At 47.2% G+C, this 26590-nt stretch overlaps 1 protein-coding gene across 2 annotated transcripts; it reads right to left on the bottom strand.

The window, feature by feature from the left end:
- Positions 1-302: 302 nt before the first annotated feature.
- GAREM2 (GRB2 associated regulator of MAPK1 subtype 2) lies at positions 303-23509 on the bottom strand. Of its 2 annotated transcripts, none has more exons than XM_072633931.1 (6): positions 23380-23509; positions 12872-13012; positions 6226-6356; positions 4165-5241; positions 2282-2439; positions 303-1423 (listed from the first exon to the last, which is right to left on the bottom strand). In XM_072633931.1, the coding sequence occupies exons 1-6, from the start codon at positions 23414-23416 to the stop codon at positions 397-399; spliced, it is 2571 nt and encodes an 856-aa protein (XP_072490032.1). In that variant the 5' UTR covers positions 23417-23509; the 3' UTR covers positions 303-396. The 2 variants fall into 2 exon arrangements, with proteins under 2 accessions (XP_072490032.1, XP_072490031.1); XM_072633930.1 differs by lacking the exon at positions 23380-23509 and adding an exon at positions 15956-16167.
- Between the last annotated feature and the right edge of the window lie 3081 nt (positions 23510-26590).

Here is a 26590-nt window from a genome sequence, read left to right as displayed (position 1 = left end):
CTCTACTTTCTTATTTTAATCTAGGAGTTTGGATCATGGGAAAGGTCCTCCCAGAAATGGGAAAGATCTGGGAAGATTGCTACGTCACTCTGTTGGACAGTGTTGGGCTCTGAGGGGAGGGCAGAACCATGCAGGTGTGCACATTTGTGTTAATACCATTTGTAGCTTCTCCATGTGAAGTCTCTAAAGAAAAGAAATTGTGCTAAAGTCCTGGTGGTAGAACCCATGACTAGCTCCATGGAGCCCTGTGGAGCACTTGATCTTCATGGCACTGCCTCATTAGAATCTGGGTCCTTAGGGATCCGATCAGTACCTGGGGCAACTTTAGGAAGAGCTCCTTTCATACCTTGAAGAGGCCCCGAAACATTCTTATTGTCTGACCTTAGGACAGGCTACTCAGATCTTGGGCCTCCAACCCTTGATGAATTGCATGATCTTCTTGACTTGCAACTTGGTGAGGTGGAAGTCATCAGCCAGGATGTCCTCACTGAGCTGTACAAAGATACTGCCATCTATGCGCTCCCTAGAGAAGAAGTTCACCACATCCTCTGAGAGGCCAATGAAGCGCAGACTCCGAGAGACTTCCTCCAGAGAGAGTGCAGATAGATCAGCTGGAGGCTGCCAAGGGGTGTTGTCCCTGCCCACCCGGCCCACTGCCCCTTCCCGGGGGCTAACAGGAGGCACATCCAGGCGCCCCTGGGTGAGGTAGAGCCGTGCCCCGCCTCCCTCTGGTCCCTGTAAGACAGTAGGGGACAACGGGGTGGGCATCCGCCGAAGCATCAGGCCATCTGGCTCAAAGGCCTTGGTGGGACAGAGGGGTGACAAGGGCCCAGGCCTGCCCACTGCTCTAGGCTCCTGATATCGTAGCAGGTCTGGTTCTGGGGAGCTACCCTGCCTCACTTCAAAGGGATCAAAGGGTTCCAGGGCTGTTTCTTGCCACTCAGAGGATGAAGAGGAGGAGGTGGGGCAGGAGGGGGAACCAGAGGAGTAGGCCTGACTGGAGGAGACAGGACCTGGAGAATAAGTAGGGCTTGAGGATGAAGTGGGGCCAGGGGTAGAAGTGGGACCAGAGGAAGAGGAAGAGGAGGAGGAGGCAGGACCCGAGGAATAGGTGGGACCAGCAAATGGATTGAGGGCCCCAAAAGGAGCAAAGCGTTTCTGAGGGTGTGAAGGCTTAGGAGGAGGGGGACAGCTGTGGTATGTCTTGTTGGGTGTCTCACCCCTAAGTAGTAGTGTAGATCGGCTGTTTCCAGGCTCAGGATAGGCCCAGGAGGCCTGGCTGGGCTGTGTTGTAGAGGGGAGGGGGCCTGGAAGTGGGCGACTAGAGCAGTCACCCACCTTGCAATCACCCCAGGTACAGGGGTAACAGTAGAGAGAGTATGAATCTGGGGATGGGGAGCAGCTGCCACTCCGAGAGCCAGATCTGGGAGATTGAGGGAGAGGAACAGACAGACAGCAGAGGCAAGGCAAGGTAGAGATACAGATAAAGAGAAAAGGAGAGTAAGTGGTCAATATATTCCTGCATGACCCAAAACTTTGCCCCTGTTAAATAAGGTCTCATTGCTCTGATCCCAAAGACACAGTTCCCTCACCCCCACCACAGAGGAGAATGTGGAACCCCAGTGGATTTATTTCCAGGACCCACCTGGGGTCAGAGCACTTATGTCCTGTCCAGCTCACACAGGTGTTCGTGGAACCTCAGAGCTGGAAGGGACATTAGAGATCACAGGATCATAGATTTAGAGCCAAAAGGGATCTTAGAGGTCACCTAGTCCAACCCCCTCATCTTATAGATGAGGATCTAAGGGTCAAAGAGATCATTGCCTTGCCCAAAGTCATTCAGCTACTTCATGACAGGGAAAGGATCAGAACCCAGGTTTCCTGATTCCCAGTTCAGTGCTCTTTCCATACTGCCTTGGTTGTACATGGATCTTTGCCCAAAGAGCCAAATGACCCAAGGGAAATGCTTCCCCTTGGGTGAGGCTTCCCTAGGAGGGGCCCAGGAGCCCAAAGGCAGGAGACCAGAGCCATAACCTAGACAGGGAAAACAAGCTTTCGCCCCACCCTCACCCCCGCCCCTCCCCCCCACCCCCGGGGCTAACATAAAGGGTACCTTCTCCCTGGATGGCCTGCTTCCTTGCTAGGAAATTCAAAAGGCCTCCTCCCAAAACAACTTCCCACATGATAGGCCTGTCCTCTACACAGCCACACATCCCCTTCCCTCCCCCTAAATTTGTCCCAAGCTCAATTTCAACTAGTAAAAGTTTTGAAGGGCACTCACCCATCATGTAGACCAGAAGAGTAATACGAGAGGCCAGGACTAGGGGAGTGAGCCGGCTGAAGCTTGGGAAAGCGTGGTGGGATAGGAGGACTGCCTGGGGGCCGGCTGCCCCTTGGTGGTACTGGTGGGGCATTGAGTAGGCGACACTCTTCCTTGACCTGGAAACATAAAGCCCTGCTACCAGGCAAGTGCTCAAACACATTGGCCAGCTGCTGGCCTCTCCCTGAGACACCCAAGCCACATAGCATCATTCAGGATCCTAAGGGACAGCATTAGCTCCCAACTGCTCTGTAGAGCATCCCCATAATGGACGTGGATATATAAAATGGTTCTCTTAGCCACCTGTCACCAAAGCCTAATCCATCCCCTTTTAGTCCCCTCCCTGGGGCTCCATTGCCCCCACCTCTGTAACCCAGAGTCCCTTAATAGTTGCAAACCAAAATCTGCTTTAAAACACAGAGAATTTTTTATAAAATGATTTTTCATAAAAGCTACAAGGTGGCACTAGGCCCAGAGTCTGCAAGACCAGAGTTCAGATTCTCTCTGAAACATTTACTGGCTGTGTGACCCTGGGCAAGTCACATAGCCTCTGTTTGCCTCGGTTTCCTTCTCTGTAGAATGAGGATAACAATAGTACCTGCCCTCTAGGGTTGATGTGAAGACCAAATGAGTTGATTTTCATAATGTACTTTGCAAGCCTTAAAGTACAAGTTAAATACCACCTATTATTATCATCAAAGAAGGCTAGTGACACAGCTGGATTAGGAGGAAAGAGAGGGAAAGAACAGAGAGAGCAGGAAAGAAGGTAGGAGCCTGGGAGGAAAGGGGCGAGCCCAGATTCTGCTTGGCCCAGATCCAGATAAGTGTGGCTCCTACAGCAACCAGGTACAACCTTATTCACCTCCCCAGAGGCTTTTCCTCTACTTTCTCCCTATCTCTCTCACCCTCAGGCTGTCTCTCTTAAATACACATGTGAACATATCCCTCTCATACCTACTTATTCATACATACACACACACACACACACACACACACACACACACACACACACCCCTACCCACTCACTTACTGCTGCCTTTCCATATGTACATATACTCTTCTGCCAAGTACACACATGCATGCCACCCTTCTTCCATCTCCTTCCATTCCTCTTGACACAGTCATACAAGAAATGCTTGATGACCTGGCCCCACAAGGCCAAGGGCTGCCCTCTTTCCTGTGGCCAGATCTAGGGGAAACTTGGTGTTGACAAACCCTTTTTATTGGCTAAAAAAGAAACCGAAACAGAGGCCAAGAGCGCCAGAGCTCTGGGGGGGTTAGGAGAGGGGAGGGGAGGAGAGGCTCCTCAAGAATGAGTAAGAAAAGTCTCAGAATTCCAGGGTTATCTCAAAGAACAGTTCCCCTTTCTCCATTCCCCTAGTGTGTTGGAAAAGTGGGTTGGATTTGAAGTCAGAGGACTTGAATTCAAATCCTATCTCTCAGACTCACTAGTTGTGTGACCTCAGGAAAGTCGCTTACTCTCTGGGCCTCGGTTTCTTCATTTGTAAAACAATGGGGTTGAAATAAACTCCAGGATCTCTTCTCCTTCTAAATCTATGATTGTATTGTTCTAGGATTTTTTCTGCCCTGTAACCTCAGGAGCCACCTATACGTGTTGTTGAGTCACGTCCACCTCCTCATGACCCCATTTGGGCTTTTCTTGGCAGAGATGCTGGAGTAGTTTGCCATTTCCTTCTCCAGCTCATTTTACAGATGAGGAAACTGAGGCAAACAGGGTTAAGTGACTTGCCCAAGGTAAATGTAAGTGGCTGAGGCCAGATATGAAATCACAGAGATGAGTCCTCCAGACTCCAGGCCCAGCCTAGCTGCCCACCTATACTTACCGCCTCTGATTTGGGAGGGACAGGGGGTGGGGGAACCTCTGTCTCCAGATGAGCAGTCCCAGCAAAAGAGATGAGGTCTGGCTGTCTAAGTCCTGCAGGTGGCTGCCTGCCCCTGCCCCTGCCCCCGCCCCCACCCTCTGGATGGGTCTCAGTTGCCTGGTGTGTCCACAGCTCCTCGTAGGGGATCTCCACCGGAGGGGCAGGTTCTGAGAGGCTGGCCCAGTCTGGACTCATGTATTCCTGCTCCCCCTCCCCAGTGGGGGGGTAAAGGCAGAGAGAAAGTTGGGGCAATGCTTCAGGCCTGGGGCCCTGCAAACAGAGCCTTGCCCTGCGGGGGCTGGCGCATTCCTCTGCCAGGTCTCCAGGGGCTTCCCGGACTGCTTTGGAGTACTCATCTGGGTCGAAGCGTTCATGGCAGTAGGAAGCACTGTCCCTAACCAGCTGTTCCACCTGGGGGTCACCAACCAGCAGCCCCTGGGGCAGGGTGAACCGGGGCATGTCAGTGAGCAGCAGGAAATGCAAGGGAGTTGGGCCCTCCCTGCGTAAGGCCAGTCCCAGTACCACTGTCTTGGAGATGATGCTGACTAGCTTGTAGCAGTGGCCTTCCCGGACAGGGTGCAGGTCATACGGGTTGCAGGGGGGCCGGCTGGGCACTAGCACATTGACAGGTAGCCGGACCCTCTCAATGATGGCCCTCACAGTGTGCTCACCCTCCTGCATCTGCAACTCCAGGGGACTCCGGGTACTGAACCGGCCCCGACACTGAAAGGGCAGGCTCAGGCTCTCATTGGTGCGGTGGTTCATACATATGAGGCAGGGCATCTTGCCTTTAATAGATTTGATGGTGCCCGCTGCTCCACTAGTGCCCAGACTACTGTTGATGCTCCCCATCCCTGCCAAAGACCCTGCCAAGGACCCAGCCCGGCCCAGTTTTCGGAGGATGGTAGTGAAACGGGAACGCTCCTTCGGGGTCTTCCCACAAAGGATTTCAGCTTGGCCCATGAGGGTGAGCTCATCACCCGCATGCAGGGTGAAGTTGTAGACCTCACTGTCCTCACTGAATTCCCCAGACACCACCTGGTGGGCAAGGACAAGACAATGAAAAGGAGGCAGCATTTTCTGGGGTGCTTCAGGAGAATAGCATGTCTGCCACCCAGGATACTCAAGCAGATCAGGGGAAGTATCCACCTGGGAGTACTTCCCTCCTCTCCCCCTCCCTTTCAAAGGAGCTTCACAGCAGGACTCTCTCCCTCTCCTCCCCAGTCATACATGTATACAAAGCTGCCAACTGGTCCTACTCTGGAAGGGTAAAGAAAAATAGAATTAAAATTATAAACAGAATTTTAAAATCTGAAACTGAAAAAAAAACCCTCAGCATTTTTGTATTAGGAAAAGCTTCAACAAGAATTTGCTCACACCCTCAGCTAAAGCAAGAGATACAATCAAGACAGGCATATTGACCCAGGGATGATGAGGTAAAGCCTACCCTGGGGTACATCTTGATGACCTCCAGAAAAGCCTTCTAGCCCAAGAGAAGGTTTGGAGGTGGGACTGGGGTTGTCAGTGTCAAGTGGAACTGGAATTAGGCTTATTCTACTTGGCCACAAAGGGAGAAAGAGGTGTGATGGGTAACTGTTGTATTAGGGCAAATCTAGGCTCCAGGTCAGGAAAAACTGCCTAACAATGAAAGCTGTCCCATGTGGAATGAGCCGCCTCAGGAAGGGATGGGTTTGCCCTGCCTGGTGTCTTTAATCGCACTTGCAGGGGATGCCAGGTTTTGATTCAGATATGGAGTCACAAGACTGTGACTCCTAACGTCCATTCCACTCTGGCAAGTTATTTCTAAGGAAAAATATACCAAACTCTTCCTGTCGCATTTCTTTTTAAAGAAATCCTCCTGAATCCTTCCCACTGAAACATGAGGACATGTCTTCATCTTCAATGGAAATGGAGAGCTAAGTGCTTTCTTCCTGATGTCAAAGGAAGCATGACTACGGCTGAGGGTCCCACCCAGAAGAATGTGGGGGCAGCTTGGGGGATGCTGTCTGCTAGGGGGCTGACCTTGACACTGAAGGTGATGGCCTCCATCACAAAGATGCGGTCAGGAAAGACACTGGCTACCTCCTCAATGCTGCTGAAATACTGTACTGGCTCCCGAACATCTCGAGCCTGCTCCAGAAGCTTGAACTTCCCTGTGGGAGGGACAAGAAGATGAGTCTAGTCCCACTATCCCCAGGGCCCTCTACCCTCTGAAAGGTGCTCTCAGACCCCAACATCCTCATAGCACCAACTTCTGTGCCATGAATCCCACTCCAGGTCACACTACCTGGAGATACCACATAAGGAGGCCCAGATGCTCTCAGGTGGACTCCCAACAGGGCGCCCCTGGGCTTAGACACCCTATGGGCCCATTATTGTGTTGTCAGCTTAGGAAAAAGCCCAGGCACAGGAGCTCTGGATAGTTGGACGCTCCCGAGTTATACATGGACAGTTTGTGAGTGAGTGTCTGTGCCAAGGAGTCAGAAGCACCAGAAACAGCCTGAAAGTCTGGAGCCCTGGGCTTTAGTCCCAGTTCTGCACTGCCTAGGCTTAGGGAAGCCATTTCAATGATCTGAGTCATGGTTTCCTCACCTGTAAAAGAGAGGATACTTTGGACTCTATTAATCAATGAACATTTATTAAGCCCTTACTATGTGCCAGGCATTGTACAAGGTCTTGAGGATATGGGAACAAATGATGAAACAGTCCCTGTCCTTAAGAAGAGACAGCATGTGTGTATGTGTATGTAGTTATATGTATGTACGAATTTATGTGGGCATGCACATTCATGTATGTACACTTTGTATTTTATGCACACATTTATATGTAGCATGTTCTAAAAGTCTTAGTGTCTTAATAGCTAAAAACTGCACGAACTCTTGTGGGACACTGTGTGTACATATACACATGTGTTTATTTAGGCATATTACATGCGTGCCTATCCATCATTTTTATTGTTCAGTTATGGACAACTCTTCACGACCCCATTTGGAGTTTTCTTGGCAAAGATACTGGAGTGGTTTACCATTTCCTTCTCTAGCTCATTTTACAGATGAGGAAACTGAGGCAAACAGTGTTAAGTGACTTGCCCAGGGTCACGCAGCTAACATGTGTCTGAGGCCAGATTTAAACTCAAGAAGATGAGTCTTCCTGACTCCAAGCCTGGTTCTTTACCCACTTTGCCACCTACCTGCCATCTGATAGGCTCTAGTGAGGTGGGGTTTTTTTTCTTTTTTTACTTGAGTATGTACCTAGGTAACCGGGAAGGAACCAGCAGACAGGGAGAGCAGACAGGGAGAGATTGAATATTAGGGATGGAGATGATTAAGAAGACAAAGATGTATAAAAATTTTAAAACCCACAGTGGCTATATTTTTAATGGAGAAAAACTGGAAGCAACCCATATATTCAATGATTGAGGCAAACCTGAAGAAATTGGGTTCTCCTCAGTGCAGAGGTCCAGAAAAAAATACCAAACTGGAAAAAAGGGAAAGAAAGAATGAAAATACCTACTGACTGTAAGTATATAAAAAAACAGCAGCAGAAAAGCAAACAGAAGAGGGTATAGCAAACAACAGGTCGTTGTAATTACTGTCACAATTTAGAAGCTGACCTTTATCAAGCACTTTGCGATCTGTAAAGTGACACATATGTGCATGTGTATGTGTATCATTTGATTGTCACTAGCCTGTGAGGTAGGTGTTATATTATCCTCATTTTACAGATGAGGAAACTGAGGCTTAGAGAGGTGAGTGATGTTCCCAGCTGGTGTCTATGGCTTTGATTTCAGGACTGGCAAGTTCAAATCCATAGAATTCAAGCTTAGGGCTTCCTGACTCCATATCCAACACTCAAATCCCATGCAACCTAGCTGTCTCAAGGTGCCCCACGAAGCTCTAAGTCAAGGACCATATCTTTCTAACCTTGATGAATAACATCATCTTATACATGGAGATGCTTAATTCATGGAACCCCAGCTCCCAGCACAGGACCTGGCTCATCAAAGGTGCTCAATAAATACTATATGGTTCCTATGGACTACTTGTGCTCTACCCATGGTAGAGCCTTCTGAGCGCATATTGGTCTGATCAGCTACAGTTGGACATGCTATACCTGGACCCCACAGAGTGCTGTCATTTGGGGCCTCTTCAAGAACAAAGGACTACAAGCAGACATTTGGGAATAACGATGGTACTCACGCCATAGACACAGACCTGTGAGATTTGACTGACCCAGCCACATTTCTACCAGTGGCTGGAATTTCTAAACCAGGAATTTCTATATTCCCCTAGTCTCTGAGTTCCCTGGGCAGGAGCACAGAATGGAGAGCTGCGTTGGAGAGGAAGAGATAGCAGAAAGCACCTCCCAACCCCTGTCCCGGCAGCCAAGTGGCACAACAGATAGAGTGCCTGGCCTGGAATTGGGAAGTGGTTCAGTTCTTTCAGTCATGTCAGAGTCTTCAACTCTTTTGGGAATTTAATTGACAAATTGATTTTCCATTTCCTTCTTCAGTTCATTTTACAGATGAGGAAACTGAGGGAAACAGGGTTGAGTAACTTGCTCAGCATCACCCAGTTAAGAAATGTCTGAGGCTAGATTTGAACTCAGGAAGATGAGTCTCCCTGACTCTAAGTCCAATGGTCTATCCACTGAGTCACCTAACTCACTGGAATCAGGAAGATCTGTTCAAATCTAGCTTCACTCCGTAGCTGTATAACCTTGGATAAGTCATTTAACCTCTGTTTGCCTCAGTTTTCTCATCTGTAAAATGGAGATAGTAGTAACACCTATCTTCCAAGGCTATTGTGAGGATCGGATGAGATCATTATAAAGCACTTAGCATAATGCCTGGCACATAGTTAAGTGCTATGTAAACATTATTAGTATTATTATTAGTCAGACTAGGGCCCTCCTGGGAAGAAGGGGAAGCTTTTCACTAGCCCCAGAGGACAGACAGATTGGGTTAAGGGTGAAGAGGATTCTAGTGCTTAATAGATGACAAGAAACCAGGAGGTCAGATGTTGGAGCTGAGCCCCCATACTTAGACCAGTGGTCTCCTCAGATGAAGGTCAGAGCAACCCCCACACATAGCCATACCCAGAGGGAGAGAGGGTAGAAAGTCTACCCCCTGGCCAGGGAGGGACTAGGAAGAATTCATCCCATTATCCCCAGCCTAGCTGGGAAGGGCCAAAGTCAGAGGACTAGACAGGGAACGTTCAGGCTGATTCAGACAGAGAAGCTGGGGGAGAGGATGTGGTCAGGAGAATCAATGTAACCATGGTGCCTGATCCACTCCTTCCTCCTCCTAGCCCAGCGAATAGCTTCCCCATCAGTTGAGCTGGTGGAAGGAGTAGAAGGTGTTTTCTGTCCTTGGGGCATAAAGCAGGAGCCCCTAACCTCTCCCCTTGCCCCCTGACCCAAGCCCAGCTGCTTGTGTGTGTGTGTGTCCCTCTCCTCTTCCCACCTCTATCCAGCTGCAAACCATTCTCCCTTCCCCCAAGCCCCGCCAGAAGGAGCTGTTCTGACCAGAGTCTGTGCCTGGACTAGGAGATACCAATCCACCTCCCCTGAGGGATGCCTGTGCTACCCACAAGCTACTTGTCAAAAACTGCCCTGTCACTCATTAATCAGCCTTCGCATTTTTCTTGTGCTTTAATGCAGATACACTATCTGTCTTATTTGATTGAGAGTCCCAAGATGGTTTTATTCCCTCTCTATGTCCCCCACCCCACCTAACCCAGAGCCAGCACGTAGATGGAGCACTGGACTTTCAGTTAGGAAGACCCAAGTTCACATCTGACCTCAAACGCTTCCTAGCTGTATAACCCTGGGTAAGTCACTTAACCTCCTCTTCAGTTTCCTTATCTGTAAAGTGGGGATAATAATGTCTATATCCCAAGGTTATTGGGAGGATAAAATGAGATATTTGCATTTTGCAAAGCTTAAAGTGCTATTTAAATGTCAGTTGTTGCTATTATTATGACCAGGTGTTTAGTAAAAGTTTTCTGAATGAATGGATGGATTTTGCTTGGCAGGAAAATCAACCTCATGCCCCACTACTATAGAATGTTAGTGCTAGAAAGGACCTCAGAAATCTATTCTACTCCTCTCATTTTACAGATAAGGAAACTGAGGCCAGAGAAGTTAAGTTACTTCCTCAAAGTCAAATAAAGGTACCCAGCTGGTGACTGCCAATCTCCCCGTCCACCTGCTACAGCCAAGAGCCAAGCCCCAGGGTCTAGGAACCAAAGCCCCAATAAAAGGGAGATGCCTTCCACCCGACCCAACCAACAGGGTCCCTGGTCCCCTCTGTCCACTCCTAAACTCCTCCTTTTTTCTTTCTCTTCCTCCTGTGTGGTGAGGAGAACGGGGCAGTCCAGGTCCCTTCTCCCCTCTCTGAGCTCCATATCTCATTATTAATTCATCGAGCGGAATCAGTGTCCGGCTGACCACACTTAGTGCTTCATTATCCCCTCCCCGGCTGCTATAGGGATCCCCTCCCCCACCCTCTTATCTCCAACCTCCTCACTCTTTCCCCTGCCTGCCTGCCTCCCCCACACCCTGTCAGACATCAGCACCCAACTTTGGAGACCTGGATTCTGGGCTCTCCTAGCTCATCATAAGCCACTGTACTCCTTCCCTACTCAGATCGCCACCCCAAAGTGTGGTCATCTCAAGGGGAAGAGGGAGGAAGGAGGAGAAAGGGGAGGCAGAGAGAGGGAGGAAGAAGCAGGTGACCAACTAGGGTTGGAAGAAGTGCACCCTGGATGAGAGTGTTCTGCTCTCTGGCCCCTTGGGAGACTCCGGGCTTGGCAGACAAAACTATAAAGAGGGCTGAATCCCTGAACTTGAATTGCAGCTGAGAGGAACCATTCCAGCTGAGGGTGCAGACCTGAGATTTTCCACCTCAGGTCAATCTAGACTCTCCCACTGACCTGCAGAGGAACGGCTGTCTCCTAGTTTGGATAGCCCTTCACCCAAAGACCTCAGGACAGGTCCTGGGATCGTAAAGGGAGGACTATTCCTGAAGTTATGGAGTCTACACAACGTCAGAGCTAGGAGGAAACTTAGAGATCACCTAGTTCAATCTCATCTTACAGATGGGGAAACTGAGGCACAGAGAGGTGAAACGCTTTGCTCAAGGTCATATACTCACTTGGTAGAGTCAGGGCTAACAAGAACTCAAACTTCTATGCTGTGAATATAAAGAAGAGTTCTGATTGGGGGACAGACCAATGAGCTCCAAAACTTCCACACAGGGAGGACGCCCAGGCCATCTATATGTCCCACCTGGCTACACTCCTTTGAACTTTCCATCAGGCCCCAGGTACTTTCTTCTCCTTGCTCCCCCAACCCCACCTTTTTAGATTTACTTCCCTAACTAGACACTCCTTGAGGGCAAGGACTGTCCTCCTTTTTCATACTTGTCTCCCTGATGTTTAGTATATTTCCTGATACATAGGAGGCACCTAAACATGTTCATTAATTATTGAATGTTGTCACCATTTTATGGAGGTAAAAACTGAAGTTTTGAGAGGGTCAGTGGTTTGCTCAAAATCATATCCTTGGGGGGCATCCAAGCCAGGGTTTGAATCCAAGGCCGCTTGACTCAAAGTCAAATGTCCTTACTACTACATTAGTATCTCTCAAGGCTAGAGCTTCTCCAAGAATTTAACAAGTACTAACCAGTCTGGAAGCAGCTAGATGGCTCAGCACATAGGGCACCAGGCCTGGAGCCAGCAGGATCTGAATTCAAATTTGGCCTCAGACAGTTATTAGCTGTGTGACCCTGGGCAAGTCACTTAACCCTATTTGCCTCAGTTTCCTCATCTGGAAAATGAGTTAGAGAAGGAAATGGCAAACCAATCTAGTGTCTTTGCCAAGAAAACCCCAAATAGGGTCACGAAGAGTCAGACATAACTGAACAATTAAATAACAAGTCTGAACCCCACCAGGGCACCTGCAGTGATGTACTTGGTCAAGATAGGCTGTACCTAAAAGTTACTTTTAAGTGGCTGTTACTTGTGTGTGTCAGTCAGCTACATTAAGAACAAAGTGCCAAGATTACCCCTCTGGTAACATCTGTCCCTGGTCATTCTGAAACAGGAAGGGGATTCCTGCATTCAGCAGTGCCTGGGGCATTGTCTTGGCTCTGCAGGGCTGCTCAGGACGCTTAGGCTGTCCATGAGGCTACCTAGCAGGCCAGAGTCTGTGCCCACCTGCAGTACACACAACCCCCAGGAAAATGGCACAAAAAGAGAAAATGCCATGAAGGGAATGGAATCAGCCCATGGCAAGGTCCTCAGAACACGGACCCTCCAACTACTCACAGCCCTTTCCAAATAAGTGACAGCAGGAAGGGCCCTGGCCTCTAAACAGGAAACCAGATAGGAGCACTGTTCTGCCTCTTACTAGCCTTGAACAAGTCACCTACATTTTATGAGTCTCAGTTTCCTCATTTGTTAAATAAGGAGTTCAGACGAAATAGCTTCTAAGACCTTCCAGCTCTAAGTCCATGATCCTGGGGTTTTGCCATTCTGTGCCCTCCTTCACTGGCAAGATGGAAGCCTGACTGTTCATCCCATCCCAGCCCCAGCTTCCCTTTGGTCTTCCTCCCAGACACCCCAGCTGGCATCTTCCTGTATCTCTCCCAGGCCCCAGGCCCTACCTGGGTACTGCAGTGGGATATCGATCTTGGGCCCGATGACATAGTGCCCTTCCTCCAGGCTGTGGGCCGTCACCGTTGTCCACTGGCGGCAAGAGTGGATGAGCAGGACATCCTGTTGGCTCACCCCCTCCACATACTCCCCTGGGTCAGGAAGGAGAGAGAGAAAGAACAGACTCAGCAAACAGTGATATTCACTTCCACCCTCCCCTAGGAAGGCCTCAGATTGACCCTCTCCCAGGGGCTGAACACTATTATGTCTAGTCCTCAGCTGGGCATTCAAGCCCAGGGACTACTCCCCACCCCCACCATTCACTGTCCAGTTGGTCATGGTGAAAAGAGCACAGACAACAGAAAGGCTGCCAACAGAAACTGGCTGGATTCATGTGGCAACTCCGAGCCATCTTCCTGCCCCTCTGAAGGGTCCCTTCCCAGTAAGGGAGCTGTCCCTCCCTTCCTCTGGGCCCATCTAACAAACAGCATCCTCCATCCCTCATCAGGCTGAGATCTCTGGGAAGTGTCAGATGGGGTGAGCTGTCAGGACACCCCTCTCACCCCATTTACATTAACCTGACTTGTGATAGCATCAGTATTTCATCAGGAGATTCCCAAAGAGGAACTTCTTGTTCAGCTACCCTCTTCTTGGTAACTTATGGTCTCAGGAAGTTGCTGGGGCACTTTAGAAAAGCCCAGGGTCACATGGTTTTTATGGGAGAAGAGGCAAGACCCGAACCCAGGAATTCCCAGGTCTAATGCCAGCTCTAGGCATGAAGCTGTGCTGCCTCAGAGAATATGAGCCTCAAATTGTAGTCTACAATTAGTGACAAGTGGCTTGAATTCCCATTCAACGCATGCATTCATTCAAAGGCTCCATCTCCGATTCACCCCTGAATTCTATGAGAGGAGACTCCCCAACTTCATTAAGAATAAGATTTAGACTTGGAAGGAGCATCCAAGAACACCTAGTTCAACTCATTTATTTTACAGATGAGGAAGGCAAGTCCTGAATCCCAGGGAAGGAAACGAACTGGCTTCCTTGCAGGTAGCAAACAGTAATCAGTATTTAAGCTGTGGTCTTGGACTTTAAATCTGAAACCCAGCAATGCTTTGAAGAAGAAACTCCCTCTCCCAGCACCTCTGGCTCCCTTCACATCTCTCCCACTTTTCCTGGCCAGGAAGACACCAGTAATGGGGGGAGGGGAGAGGGGAACAGAATCAGAAGAAAAGAGGGAGGGAGGCACGGAGGGAGGGAGGAAAGGAGACATTGGCCAAAGATTGTTAAGAGAAGAGGGATATAGGGAGGGGCTTGGACCAAGTGGGTTCTCTAACCCCAGCAACTGTTACCAGGGCAGCAGGAGGGGCCTAGAATTTTCAGTCTGAAGGACTTCTCCTGGCAGCTATGGGCATGGTGGGGGGTGGGGAGGAGAAGGGGACACCCTCCCTATTTCTTCCCTGCCAGGAACCAAAAGGCTCTGTCGGCTTCCCTCTTATGACTCCCCCAAAAGGATAACTACTACCCAGTTAAATTCTTTATCACTTGGGACTTAAGGAAGGACCAGCCTATGCAGAGAGCATGCCTGGGGTGGTATGATCTTTTAAAGGAATGGCCCAACAATTTAATCATAGTCCCCTGCCCCTCATCCAGCTGCATAACCAGGCTGGGTACTGTGGGAAGAACGCTGGATTGGCAGTCAGAAGTCCTGGGTTCGAATCCCAGTTCTGTTACTTCTCACCTGTGTGACCTTCCTCAAATCAACTTCCTTAGGCATAAACAGATGGGACTCTTCCTAGTTCAGAGGCCCCTTCATTCCATGATTCTAGCACTCCCACGAGGTTCCAGCTTTGTCATCTACCCTGGGTAGGGCTGCTTACCCAGAGCCACATGCAGGCGTCTCAGTGGGAGGTAGACACCTGCTCACTCTGACCCACAGGCCCACTGGTCCTAGGACGCTGTTACCTACACGACCTGCTGATGTGCACTGCTGTGGGCATACACGGAGGTCAAGAGGGTCTAACCCCTTCATCTTATAGATAAGGAAATAAGTAAGCTTCAAAGGTATGATTTGAACCCAGACCTCTGATCTACAGCCAATGCCCTTTCCACCGTACTGACAGCCTGCAAGGACACACACAGCACACACCCTCCTTCCCACCTTTCCCAGCCTCATCCCTAAGTCCTTGGGGAGGGAGGGCCATACTCAGCACAGAGCCGTGTGGGTTGGGAGGAGGGGCTGGTGGGCCTCTCTGCCCCATTAGCATTCCGGGAAGCGAGTGTGCCAAGGCTGGCCAAACCCCTATTCTTCTCTTATACAAAACTCCCAGCCAGGCAGCCAGGCCCCATCTCCACTTCCCCTCCCCCTGCTCACCCCAGCCAGGCAGCCTGAACTCCCCTCTCAGCCAGGCATCCATCCCCTCCTATTCCTCCTTCTGCAAAGTAGTTCGCCCCTCTCACCTCCCCAGGCTGGACTGGGGTGTCCGGCCACAAGAGAAGGAAGCAGAGAAGGGGGAGAAGGAAAGGGAAGGGGCACTGGAGACACGAGAAGGGGGAGGGAGCCCAGAGATGCCACAGGACAAGGGAGGTACAGGTGGCTTCGAGCTGATTGTTGGGAGAAGGGTGTCAGGGATAGACCCGGCAAAGACAGAGGCGGGCCTGGGAAAGTGAAAAGGGTCGGAGGAATGGGGAGTGAGAGGAGACAATGCGGGCGGAGAAAGGTGAAAGGACAGAGGGACAGAAGGACAAAGGGAGGCTGAGGGAGAGGCAGGAGGGGCCAGAGGATAGATGAGAAGAAAAGGGGCCCCCGCTGGGAGCAGGGACGGGGCGCTCCCGGGACTGGGCTCGGAAAGAAAGAACAACTTTCTCGGGACCCCACGAAGCCCAGCAGAGCAGCGCACCCCCCGCCCCTCTCCCCCCGGCCCCACCTGCTTCAGGTCATCCTCAGCCTCCCCTCCCTCCTCCCTCTTCCCGCCTCCTTTCCTCCCTCCTCTCCCGAGTTCCTCGACGGTGGCTGTCTTCTGTCACTCCAGCATCCTGGTCCTGGCTCACCTGGTCCCCGGGACTTCCCCTCCCCCTCCTCTCCTCTCCCGTACCTGGCCCCAGGCAGGCGAGAGTGGGCAGACGGCAGCGGCTGACGATGAGGTCCAAGGGGAAAGCCCCCATGCTCCAGTGGAGACCAGCTAGCCCGGCTGCCAGCTTCTCCATAGCATCGCTCCAAAGGCTCAAGTCCGGGGGCGCTCAGGAAGCGGGGACCAGCCAGGGGCTCAGATGGCACGGTGCCAGGGGCTGCCCAATGCCCTCCTCCCCACCCACGACCCCCGCTCCGGGAGGCCAGGGCCAGCCAGAAGCAACATGCTCCCCCTGCTCTCACTGCCAGCACCTCCTCTAAACCCCTTGCTGCTCAGAAAGCCCACCATCCCTTTGGGCCCCTCTCCTCCCCTCCTTTAATTATCCTCCTCCGGACCCAAGCCCCACCTCCCCTTCCCAAGGCCAGCCCTCTCCTCTACCCCACCCCCTCCTCCATCTCTCCCTCCCAGCTTCCCTTCAATCTGCCCCCTTAGTTTCCCCTCCCTATCATTCCACCCCTCCATTCGCCCTCCCTCTTTCCTCACTCTTCCTCTGTTTAACCCTTCTCACTTCATCCCTCCCCTCTGCTTTTTTCTCTCATTCTCCTTTCTTTCCCCCTGCCTTTCTCTAGTTCCTTTTTCTAATCCCGGGAACATCTCCCCAATCTTTCCTTGCCACTTTCCCCTGCCTCACTTAGTGCCCTCCTCCCTTTTTCCTGGCGTCGGAGCTTTACTCTGGGTTCTTCTCTCATTCTTTTCTCTCCTTTACTCTCTTTACCCTCCCACATCCCCTCCTGAAGTGTTTCCCAGGTGTCTCCCCTTGTCTTATTTCTCCTGCCACCCCCAATTTATATGCAGCTGAAATCAAGCTCCAGTGACATCAGAGAGAGCCTTGAAGGTAGAAAGAATAGGACTGTAGAAATTAGCACTGGAAAGGACCTTGAAAAAGCCAATTCAATTTGAGAAAATGTATTTTGTGCCTACTCTGTTCAAGGGTCTGTTTTAGGCTCAGGGGTACAAAAGAGATGAGAAGCCTGCCTTCAATAAGCTTGTGTTCTACTAAGGTAGCAAAATTCAACAAGTAAATAGGTAAGTAAGTTCAAAGACACCTTTGGTAAGGAAAGAACATTAACTGGGGAGAGCTAAGAAAGCATTTTGGAGAAAGCAGGCGCATAGAATGTGGGAAAAAAAGATCAGAGATGTAGAGGGGAAGGGAGCTCAGAGGATGTCTAGTTCAACCCCTTCATTTTGTAGATGATGTTGCATGTCCTGGGTTCTCGAAGACGACCCTGACAACAGGAAGGTGATGCCTTGACAAGCAAGTGAATTGGATTTAAGTGGGGCAGGGCTGTGCAAAGACACCAGCCTCACTTTTTCCTCCAGAGCATCTGGGCCCAGTGGCAAGATATAGATGAGGATGACTGGAAATGAGGCTCAGAAAGTGAGAGACTAGCAAGGGTCTCACAGTTAATATGTGTCAAAGGAGAGATTTGAACCAGGGTTTATTCCTTCTTATTTCTTCCATTGTTTAGTTTACCACACCAAGGTAAGGATCTAGAACTGTGGAGTCAGGGAAAGAATTTGTTCCAGGCCTGGGGAACCAGCAGCTTTTGCAAATTGAATGGAATAAGTGAAATAAACAATAATGTGGGGGTGGGGTAGAGTAGAAGGCTGGCCTTGGAAGGGGAGGTAGGGCTTGGGTCCATCCAGAGGAGAATGGTTAAGTGAGAGGAGGAGGGCGTTTCTGAGCAGCGTGGGGACTAGAGGTTGTAACTAGGCTCACGGTTAGGAGCTGAAACCAGGGAGAGCTTGGCACTAAAAATGTAGGTTCTGAGTAAGATTTGTGAGAATGTTAAACACCGAGTGGAGAGTTTTTATCCTAGAGGCAGTGGGGAGTCATTGAAAGATTTGGAGGAGGGAAGTGATTATGATCAGACCTGTGCCTTTAAAATTACTCTAGCAGCAGGGTGGAGAGTTATAGAGGGAGGTGTGGGGGAGGGGGAGGAGGAGGAGGAGAAAGGAGGAAGGAAGGGACAGACGGAGGAGGAAGAAACTAGCAGGAATGTTTGGGAGTTTTACCTTTGACATTTTAGAGCAGGGATTCTGAACCGGGAGTCCATGAACTTAAAAAAAATGTTTTGATAACTATCTTTCAATGTAATTGGTTTCCTTTGTAATATCATGTATTTTATTGATGCATTTAAAAACATCATTCTGAAAAGAGGTGCTTAGGTTGACCAGACTGCCAAAGGGGTCCATGACATAAAAGCCCTTGATTCTGCCCTCAGCTCTATTGGACCCTCTGATGGAAAGAGGCTGATGAAGTAGAAAGCTGCTTCTAGGCAATAGGAAAGCCAGGGAGCTTAGGGAAATAGGGACAAGGTCCCCAGGGTGGAGAGTGAAGCAGTCTTCCTAATTCAGTAGGAGCCTAGCTATCTCTCAGTGTGTCTGGGGTGCTCCCTACTGGTACTAGGTACTAAATGGATACTATAAACCATTAAAATTAATGATGGAAGACTGAGGTAGAATTCCAAGCACTATCAATTTATTGGTAAATTATGAATTTACCAATAAATAGGATCTCAGCTTCCCCAGCAAAGCCAAGACCCCGAGATGGGGGATAGCTATACTTTTTATAGTTTGGGAGGAAGTACAAAACAAAGAACAGGACTTTATAGGTGGGGAACAAGTTATGATTGGTTAGAAATTGGGGATGAGGGGCTAGCCTTCCCTCCTGTGACTAAGAGATGTTCATTGCTTGTGTCTACCTGCAAGGTTAGTGGACCAGACTTCTTTGGATAACAAAGCAGACATCCTTCAAGGGTAACAGATTTCTCTGACAGAAGAATAGATCAGTGATTAACAAGAGAACTAAATTTCTAAACTTAACTCATTACAGGCTAGCCAAATTTCTGAAGTAAGTTCAGAGGTAAAAAGTCATGACTTGGGCATGACAGGATGAAATCCTGTCGTTAATAGGATTAATTTAAAAAAAAACACACAGAATCAATCTGATTATTTTCATACACAGAGTGGCCACTCAAGTCAGCAGTAATTTGTAGTTTGTCTCAGGATCAAACCACTTCCACAAAGGGTCCCCCTTAGCTGCATCCCTCAAGGACATCTTATTGCTGTAAGAGAGGACTCAGAAGCAGAAAACCTTAGAGGCCCAAAGACCTGACCCAGAGGGTGACCTGTCCAGAGTCACGTAACTAGTAAGGGACACAGTTGGGACCAGAGATGCAGTCTGCTCATACCACCTCATCTTTGCCCTGCCCATTAACAAGCTTCCTCTAGCTACATTTTCTCATGCCTTACAGTACACAGTGAGGCACTACAACTTCCTAATCATTTAAGGATTTGCACTTATAGGATGCTTTGCCATTCTAAAGCATGCCGCATTCATTCCTCCTTCTTTGACTCCCATAAGACTGTGAGATGAGTGATATAAAAATTATCATTCCCATTTTCCAGATGAGCCTCAGGAAAGTGAGGCTCACAGTGAAGTGACCTATAGGAGTGAAAGGGTCTGAGCTCTCTCCCTTTTTTGTTTTGTTTTGTTTCTTCTTTCTTGTGCTTCGTTCCATGGGTTATAATTCTTTGCAACATGACTAATATGCAAATATGTTTAATGTGAATGTATATGTAGAGCCTATATCAGATTGCACACCACCTTGGGGAGGAAGGGGAGAAAATTTGGAACTCAAAAGTTTGTGGAACTGAATGTTGTAAACTAAAAATAAATAAATACATTTTTAAAGAAAATTTTTTATTTGTTTTTACCTGAAAAAAAAAGAAAGGGACTTTACAGGTTTATCTATTCCAGTTCCTTCATTTATTTCATAGATCAGAAAGCTGAGGCCCCAGTATGAAAACTTGTTTCTTTTGTCTTTATATATCCAGCACTCTTTCCACTGCACCATACTTTCTGTCTACTAGGCAGCCTCTCCCACATCCCCAAAGGGTTTCACACTCAAATAGTGTGAAAAACCACGCACAGTGGTTTCAAACTCAAATAGAAGGAACCCTACATACTACATGCTGAAACCACAATTAACAGTGTTCCATTGTATTTTTATTTATTTTGTTAAACATTTCCCAATTTCATTTTAACTTGATTCTGGAAGCACTTGGGAATTTTGCTGGTGTGGTGGGCGAAATCTATTAGAACTGAGGAAACAAAGAGTCGAACTTCTGAGCATATGCATGTCAATTATATAACAAATAGGGACTAGGTCTGTTCAGTTTGCTGGAAGAAACTGAATACAAGAGGAGGCAGATTTTTATGCATTAAAAGAAAACAATTAACAGGATACAGAGCATAAGATTAGGTAATCTGATTTCTGACTGGAGGAAAGACTAGGGGCTTTCTGAGTTGGGAGGGATAGAGTGAGCAAGTGCAATTCTTGGAAATCAGAAAAAGAGGTGGCCTACTCCTCCTGTCTCCCATGTGTCTATATTTAATCAAAGGAATAAGGAAACAGTAACTGATTGACTAGTACAGGGTCAGTTTTCAGATAAAATATATGGGTTGCTTGAGATGTATAACTGTTAGAAAATTCCTTGACCTTTGGATCTGACTGGGTTTCTGGTCATCATGACCTAGGTCCTTAGTTAAAGGTCTCTAAGCAACAGGATCAAAGAATACAATAAAGTTTTCTCACAAGGCAGAAATTGGGCAAGACCTATAACTGAATAGAAAAGGCACTGAGCTAGATTCAGAATTGTTTCATAAGATGAAGTCAGTGTGCTTCACTCAGTTCCCACAATTAACTCACTCCCTACTTTCAAACCCTGTAGGTCTTGAGTTTGACATCTGTACCATAGGGGATTATAGAATAGATCTTGATTAAGAAGAAGCTAGTGAAAGGTAACAAATAGTGTTGAAAGGAGCTGAGGAACGATAAGCACACTACTACATTGTTGGTAGAGTTGTGAATTAGTACAACTGTTCTGAAAAATCATTTGGAATTATGCTTTTTAAAAAATTGGCTAAATTATTTCTACTCTTTAACCTAGTACTTGCTCTGCTATGAATGTACTCCCAAGGAAGTCAGGTAGAAAGTTCCATATATTCCAAAATATATTTATAGTAGGCCTTTTTGTGGTAGTAAAGAAGTAGAAACAAGGTGGGTACCCATTGATTGGACACTAGTTGTGATGTTTAAAATGTCCGAGAGACATAGTTTCTGGGTAATCATTTTATTAATAATACTAGCATTTTATTAACAAAAGAGGTCAGTGGCACTCTCAAATGCCAAAGATCCGTCAAGGTGGTGGATTCAGCGTTTATATGACCTTAGAAGAGTAGGTGTTCTGGAAGGTGGTGATCAAATCTGATTGGTTAACAATTAACGAGAAGTAGACTTTACAAAGAGAAGTGAGTTCACTCCATTGAAGGACTGGGAGAGTAACATCTTGTCAGAGAGACAGAGACCCAGCAGACTCCCAGCAGCCTTGGATAACCTAGACAGAGGATCCACTTCTGCCCAAATTAGTTTGAGTGAAACACAGTGGGCAGAAATTAATTTTAGATTAGAAGTCTGATCTATTTGAGTGGAGTAGCAATATACCAAATAAGGAGAATGTTAATCCTGTCTTTCATCGGCCCAGTCTTTGAGAGACTGGGCTTCAGACAAGGAAATGGGACAAAGGAAAAAAGCTTCTGTCTCCCCAATTTTAATAATTGACTGTTAATATGAGAGAGAAATAATTATTTCTCTTGTAGTGAAACAAATAATGGCACACAAGTGTAATGGACTGTTACTAACTATGTCATAAAAAATGAAGACTGTGAAGAATTCATAGAAGGATAAGAAGACTTATATGAACTGACATATAGTGAAGTGAACAAAACCAAGAAATAAACAATGGCTATGACATTCTAAACAAAAAGAACAAAAAAATGGAAACTAAACATTGTGTAATTATACCTCCTTCCTAAATTGCATAGATGGGGACGATGGATAGGGAATATTCCCTATCCATAGCATGGAAATATTGATTAGTTTTGTTGAACTGCTTTTTTTCTTCTTAAAATCTTTGTTATAAATCATAACTTGGTGGGTGAGTGGGGGTGAAATATATTCAAAATGATATGAAATAACAGCAAAATGCATTAATAAACAAAGATACTGTCAATCTCTAGAGCACCCTTAACCAACTCTATCAGTCGTGCTTCCCTTTCCCTACCACACACACACACACACACACACACACACACACACACACACACACACACACAGTTATTCCCCACCATGACATACAGCACAATGCCTGGAATCAATCAATATTTATTAAGCACTTACTACAGGCCAGGCTAAGCCTCTGGGAACACAAAAAGAAACATAAGACTGTCCCTGCCCTCAAAGAATTTATAATCTAGTGAGGGAATCTAATGCCTAGGAAATAGTAGGTACTTAAAAAATATTTGTCGATTGATTGAGTGCTGCATTGAGAAGGCTGGCTTTTGGAGTCAGAGGACCTTGGTTCAAGTCCCAGCCCTGCCACTTGTTACCTGTGTGATCTTGGACAAGTCACTGGACTTCTCTGGGTCTCAGTTTCCTCATCATTCCAGCTCAAATCTGTGATGTCATGATTAACATGGGGCTTACACGTGAAGATACTTTAGGCCTCCACCTGCTTATTTTTCCCCTCCTTTACTCCAGACAAGATCCCAATTGCTCTCAAACCAAAGTCTCTTCTATGCTTCTGCCACCAAAAAAACCTCCATTTTGTCAAATCTGTCACCAGTCTTATCTTAGATGATCAGGCCCAGGAAACTGAAATTTCAGTTATCTCCAGATGGACCATGTGAGTGGCCAGGAACGCTGGGGAAACCAGAAAGTAGAAGGCAGAGGGGGAGAGAGTGGGTAAATTGAACCAGAGGAACAAAAGAGGCCATCTTTCCCATAGCTTTGCATTTGTTCTCTTGGGGTTCAGCTATGACTGTAGGGGATGTCTGAGGATTTAAGTAACACTATTTCTCCTCTTTTACTTATTTATTTTTCTCAATTACATATAAACAAAAATTTTTAACATTCGTTTTTTAAATTTTGAGTTTCAAATCCTCTCCTTTCCTCCCCACCCTTGAGAAGGTAAGCAATTTGATATAGATTATGCATGTGCAGTCATGCAAAATATTTCCATATTAGCCATGTTGCAAAAGAAAATGCAGACCAAAAAACTCAAGAATAATAAAGTTTAAAAAGTATAAAATAGTATTATTGAAGATTTTTTTTAAGTTTTTTTTTTCCTTCTCTAATGTGATCTTTAGGGAAATGGAAGAGATGTGAACTAGGATGATGGACAAAAAAACCAGTAGAGTAGAGCAAGAGAGTAAGAGAGACAGAGAAAGGAGAGAGACAGAGAGACTCCTCAGGTTTCAGTTGGTATAAGTCAGAGAAGGCTCAGAATATAATCACAAGGTGGTAAAACAACTGTGTACATACCACAGTGGAAGGAAGCCCTAAGGAGATGGGAGGCCATCAAGGCTTGGAGTGGTCCTCATGCAGGGGGAAGTCCTCTAGCCCACCAGGCAAAATGTTCAGGGACAGGGCTCAACATCCCATTCCAGTTCAAGAATTGTGAGGCATTTGGAGCTGAGAGGAGGAGCCCCCAGCAGGAGGGGCAGAGTCGGGGGAAGGGAAAGTTTCTCTCTTCTCCTTCCCATCCTCCCCCTTCCCATATGGCTTTAAAAGGAGATTCCTGGACTTGAGGAGAAGGAGGCACTGTATCCCTCTGGGAGCAGAGAGACACACACTCCAAATCAGATAAAATACAAAGTCACACAGCAAAGGGACGAAGCTGTTTTCAAGGATTCCTTCAAACGCTTTCTACCCCTGTCTCTGTGGGCTACCATGCCATAAGCAGTCTTCTTATCCCGGAAGCTCACTCTACTCTTGCTGCCCATCCCCCAGTTTCTTTATTCCTGAATCTCCAGACTTTGTCCTCCTTCTCTCCCTCCCGCTTTTCTCTCCATCCTCTGCTTTTCAGCTTCCTGTCTCCCCTGTTAGACTATAAGTTCCTTGAGGACTACCTTTGTCTTCTTTTGTACTGACAATGCTTAGCACAGTGCTTGGCACACAACTGACGCTTAGAAAATGTTTACTGATTGAGTGTAATGGCTTTTATTAATGCTTTTTTGTTGTGGATTTCAAACAGTGTGACCTCTAGCCATGAGAGTCTGGCTATGGAGAGGATACCCTGGGAACCCATCACAAGGGCATGATCCCCCCTTGGAGGATGCACCTAGAAATAACTGCCCAAATACTCTCTAAAGAAAGAACTTCCAGACCCTGCAGCACCACCTGGAGTTGTGAGTTGCCTTCAACACTCATGTATTCTATGATACATATGAGGCACCCTCATGTGCCTCATATCCATTATACTCTTGAATTGGAGCCCATTCTTTCCATGATTATTGTGTATATTTGTGGAAAGTACATTACAGGTTTATTGAAGGATCTTCTGTAATAATTGTTCTTCCTATTTGTGTGTTTGTACTTCGTTCTCAAAGAGGACCATGACATCAGGGAGATGATAACATGACTTTCAGTTGACTTGGAGATGAGTGAGGGAGGTCTGTGCAAGGTCACCAGCCTCACTTTCTCCTCCATAGTCATCTGGATCCAGTGACCAGATATTCATCAGGACGACTGGAGATGGCCCAGGAAACAATGGGAGAGCCTTGGCTCTTTTAGGCTAAGGTCTTTTCCTGTTCCCACTTTGAGTGAGGTAATGCCCATTCAGTGAATAGACCTCTTTAAGAAATGAGTCAAGGGATGGCACCTTTAATTAAAAAAAAATAAATCAAACTAGGAGGGGAAGACTCTCAGAGTTGCTGACCAAAAGAGATACAATTACTATTTATATTCATTCAAGGGCCCAAAAAATGACGATTCAGTGGTGCTTGGGCAGGAATCTTTCGTCCAATTTATGATCTCCAGAATGAAATGGGTTTAAAGTTTGGTCTTTGAGAAAAAAAATAAGGAAGAGAAGGAAAGAAGGAAGAAAGGAAAGAAGGAAGGAAGGAAGGAAGGAAGGAAGGAAGGAAGGAAGGAAGGAAGGAAGGAAGGAAGGAAGGAAGAAACCCACACTGATAAAATTAGGGCCAGTGAAGTATTTGAGTCCTCTTCCTCTTTTCTTACTATACCATTTTAGTAAATGCTTTTGTAAGAGCTAATTGTGTCTTCTGGAATGCCTCTTGATGGGATGCACATCCATGAGGGCTCATGAGCTGTAAGAATAGGAGTAGCCATCCATAGAGTTACCCCTAACATACAATGCCCCTTGGAGATCAAGTTGGGAGAGTCGTCCAGAGAGGCTGCTGAATGAGAATCAAGGATCAAAGGAGATAATATGTGTAAACACTTATCATAGTGCTTGGCACATTGTAGGAGCTATATAAATGCTTAGGCTTAAGACTTCATTGGCTCTAATTTTACCAGTGTGGATTCTTCCACCCCAAAGGTAGATCTAACATCCAGTATTGTGTAGATAATTACTCAGGTTCAGAATCTCAGTCAAGGATGACTCCTTCTCCCCTATATATCCAATCAGTTCCCAAGTCTTGTCAATTCTACTTCCACAATAGCTGCTCTATCCAATTCCTTTTCTGTACTCACTGGCCTGAATTTAACCTCCTAATTGTTCTTGCCTTAACTATTTCCCCTCTCCAGTCCATCCACCAGCGGCCAAAGAGATTTTTCTGAAGCATGTCACTGCCCAGTTCAATAAACTCCTGTGTCTTCCTATTTCCTTCCGATTCAAATCCAGATTTCCCTGGCATTTAAAGCTCTCTATGACCAGGCCCCATTTCCAGCCTTATTATACATCCCTCCCCTTCATGCAGTCTTCAGTCCAGCCAAATAGACTTTCTTGCTCACACATCACATTCCATCTCTCATCCCCATATCTTTAAATAAATTCTTGCCAATATACAGAATGTATTAATAATATTTGCCATTTATATAACACTTTAAGGTTAGTAAAATGCTTTACAAATATTCTCTCCTTTGATCCTCACAATAACTCTGTGAGGTAGGTGTTGTTATGGTTCCCATTTTACAGTTGAGGAAACTGAGGCTGAGAGAGATTGAGTGACTTGCCCAGAGTCATACAGCTAGTACGTGTCTGTGGTGAGATTTGAACTCAGATATTCTTGACTCCCAAGTCCAGTGCTGTTACCCCCACTGTACTACCAACCTATTCCTTCACTGCCAACTCTTAGACACCCTTCTTTAAAGCTCAACCCAAGCCCCATCAATAAGGCCTTTCTCAGTTCTCCCAGGGGTTTATGCTTTCCCCCCAGAAGTTGCCAGGTATTTATTCTACATCTGTTTGTATGTGTACAAGTTGTTTCCTTCAGATAGCAGATCCTGGAGGCCACTGTTTCATTTTCATCTCTTTATCCCCAAGGCGCAGCCCAGTTCTGGCGTCTAGCGGGTACTTAGTAAACGTTTGCTGACTGACTGACTGATTGGTCTTTCTCTGTTGCTGCAGCCATCGTATTAATCACCTGGCATCTACCAACTTAGCTAGGGTGGTTCTCAGACAAGAGACAGACAGTCCATCGTTGGCCCACTCTCAAAGCCTTTGGTGGGTGGCTCAGGAAATAGAATGCTGGGCCCAGTGGAGTCAAATGTCACCTCAGACATTTAC

The sequence above is a fragment of the Notamacropus eugenii genome, chromosome 1 (assembly GCF_028372415.1).
Source record: "Notamacropus eugenii isolate mMacEug1 chromosome 1, mMacEug1.pri_v2, whole genome shotgun sequence".
NCBI classification, from domain to species: domain Eukaryota; kingdom Metazoa; phylum Chordata; class Mammalia; order Diprotodontia; family Macropodidae; genus Notamacropus; species Notamacropus eugenii.
The sequence above is the reverse complement of the archived record's forward strand: the minus strand, read 5'-3'. Positions and strand labels throughout refer to the sequence as shown.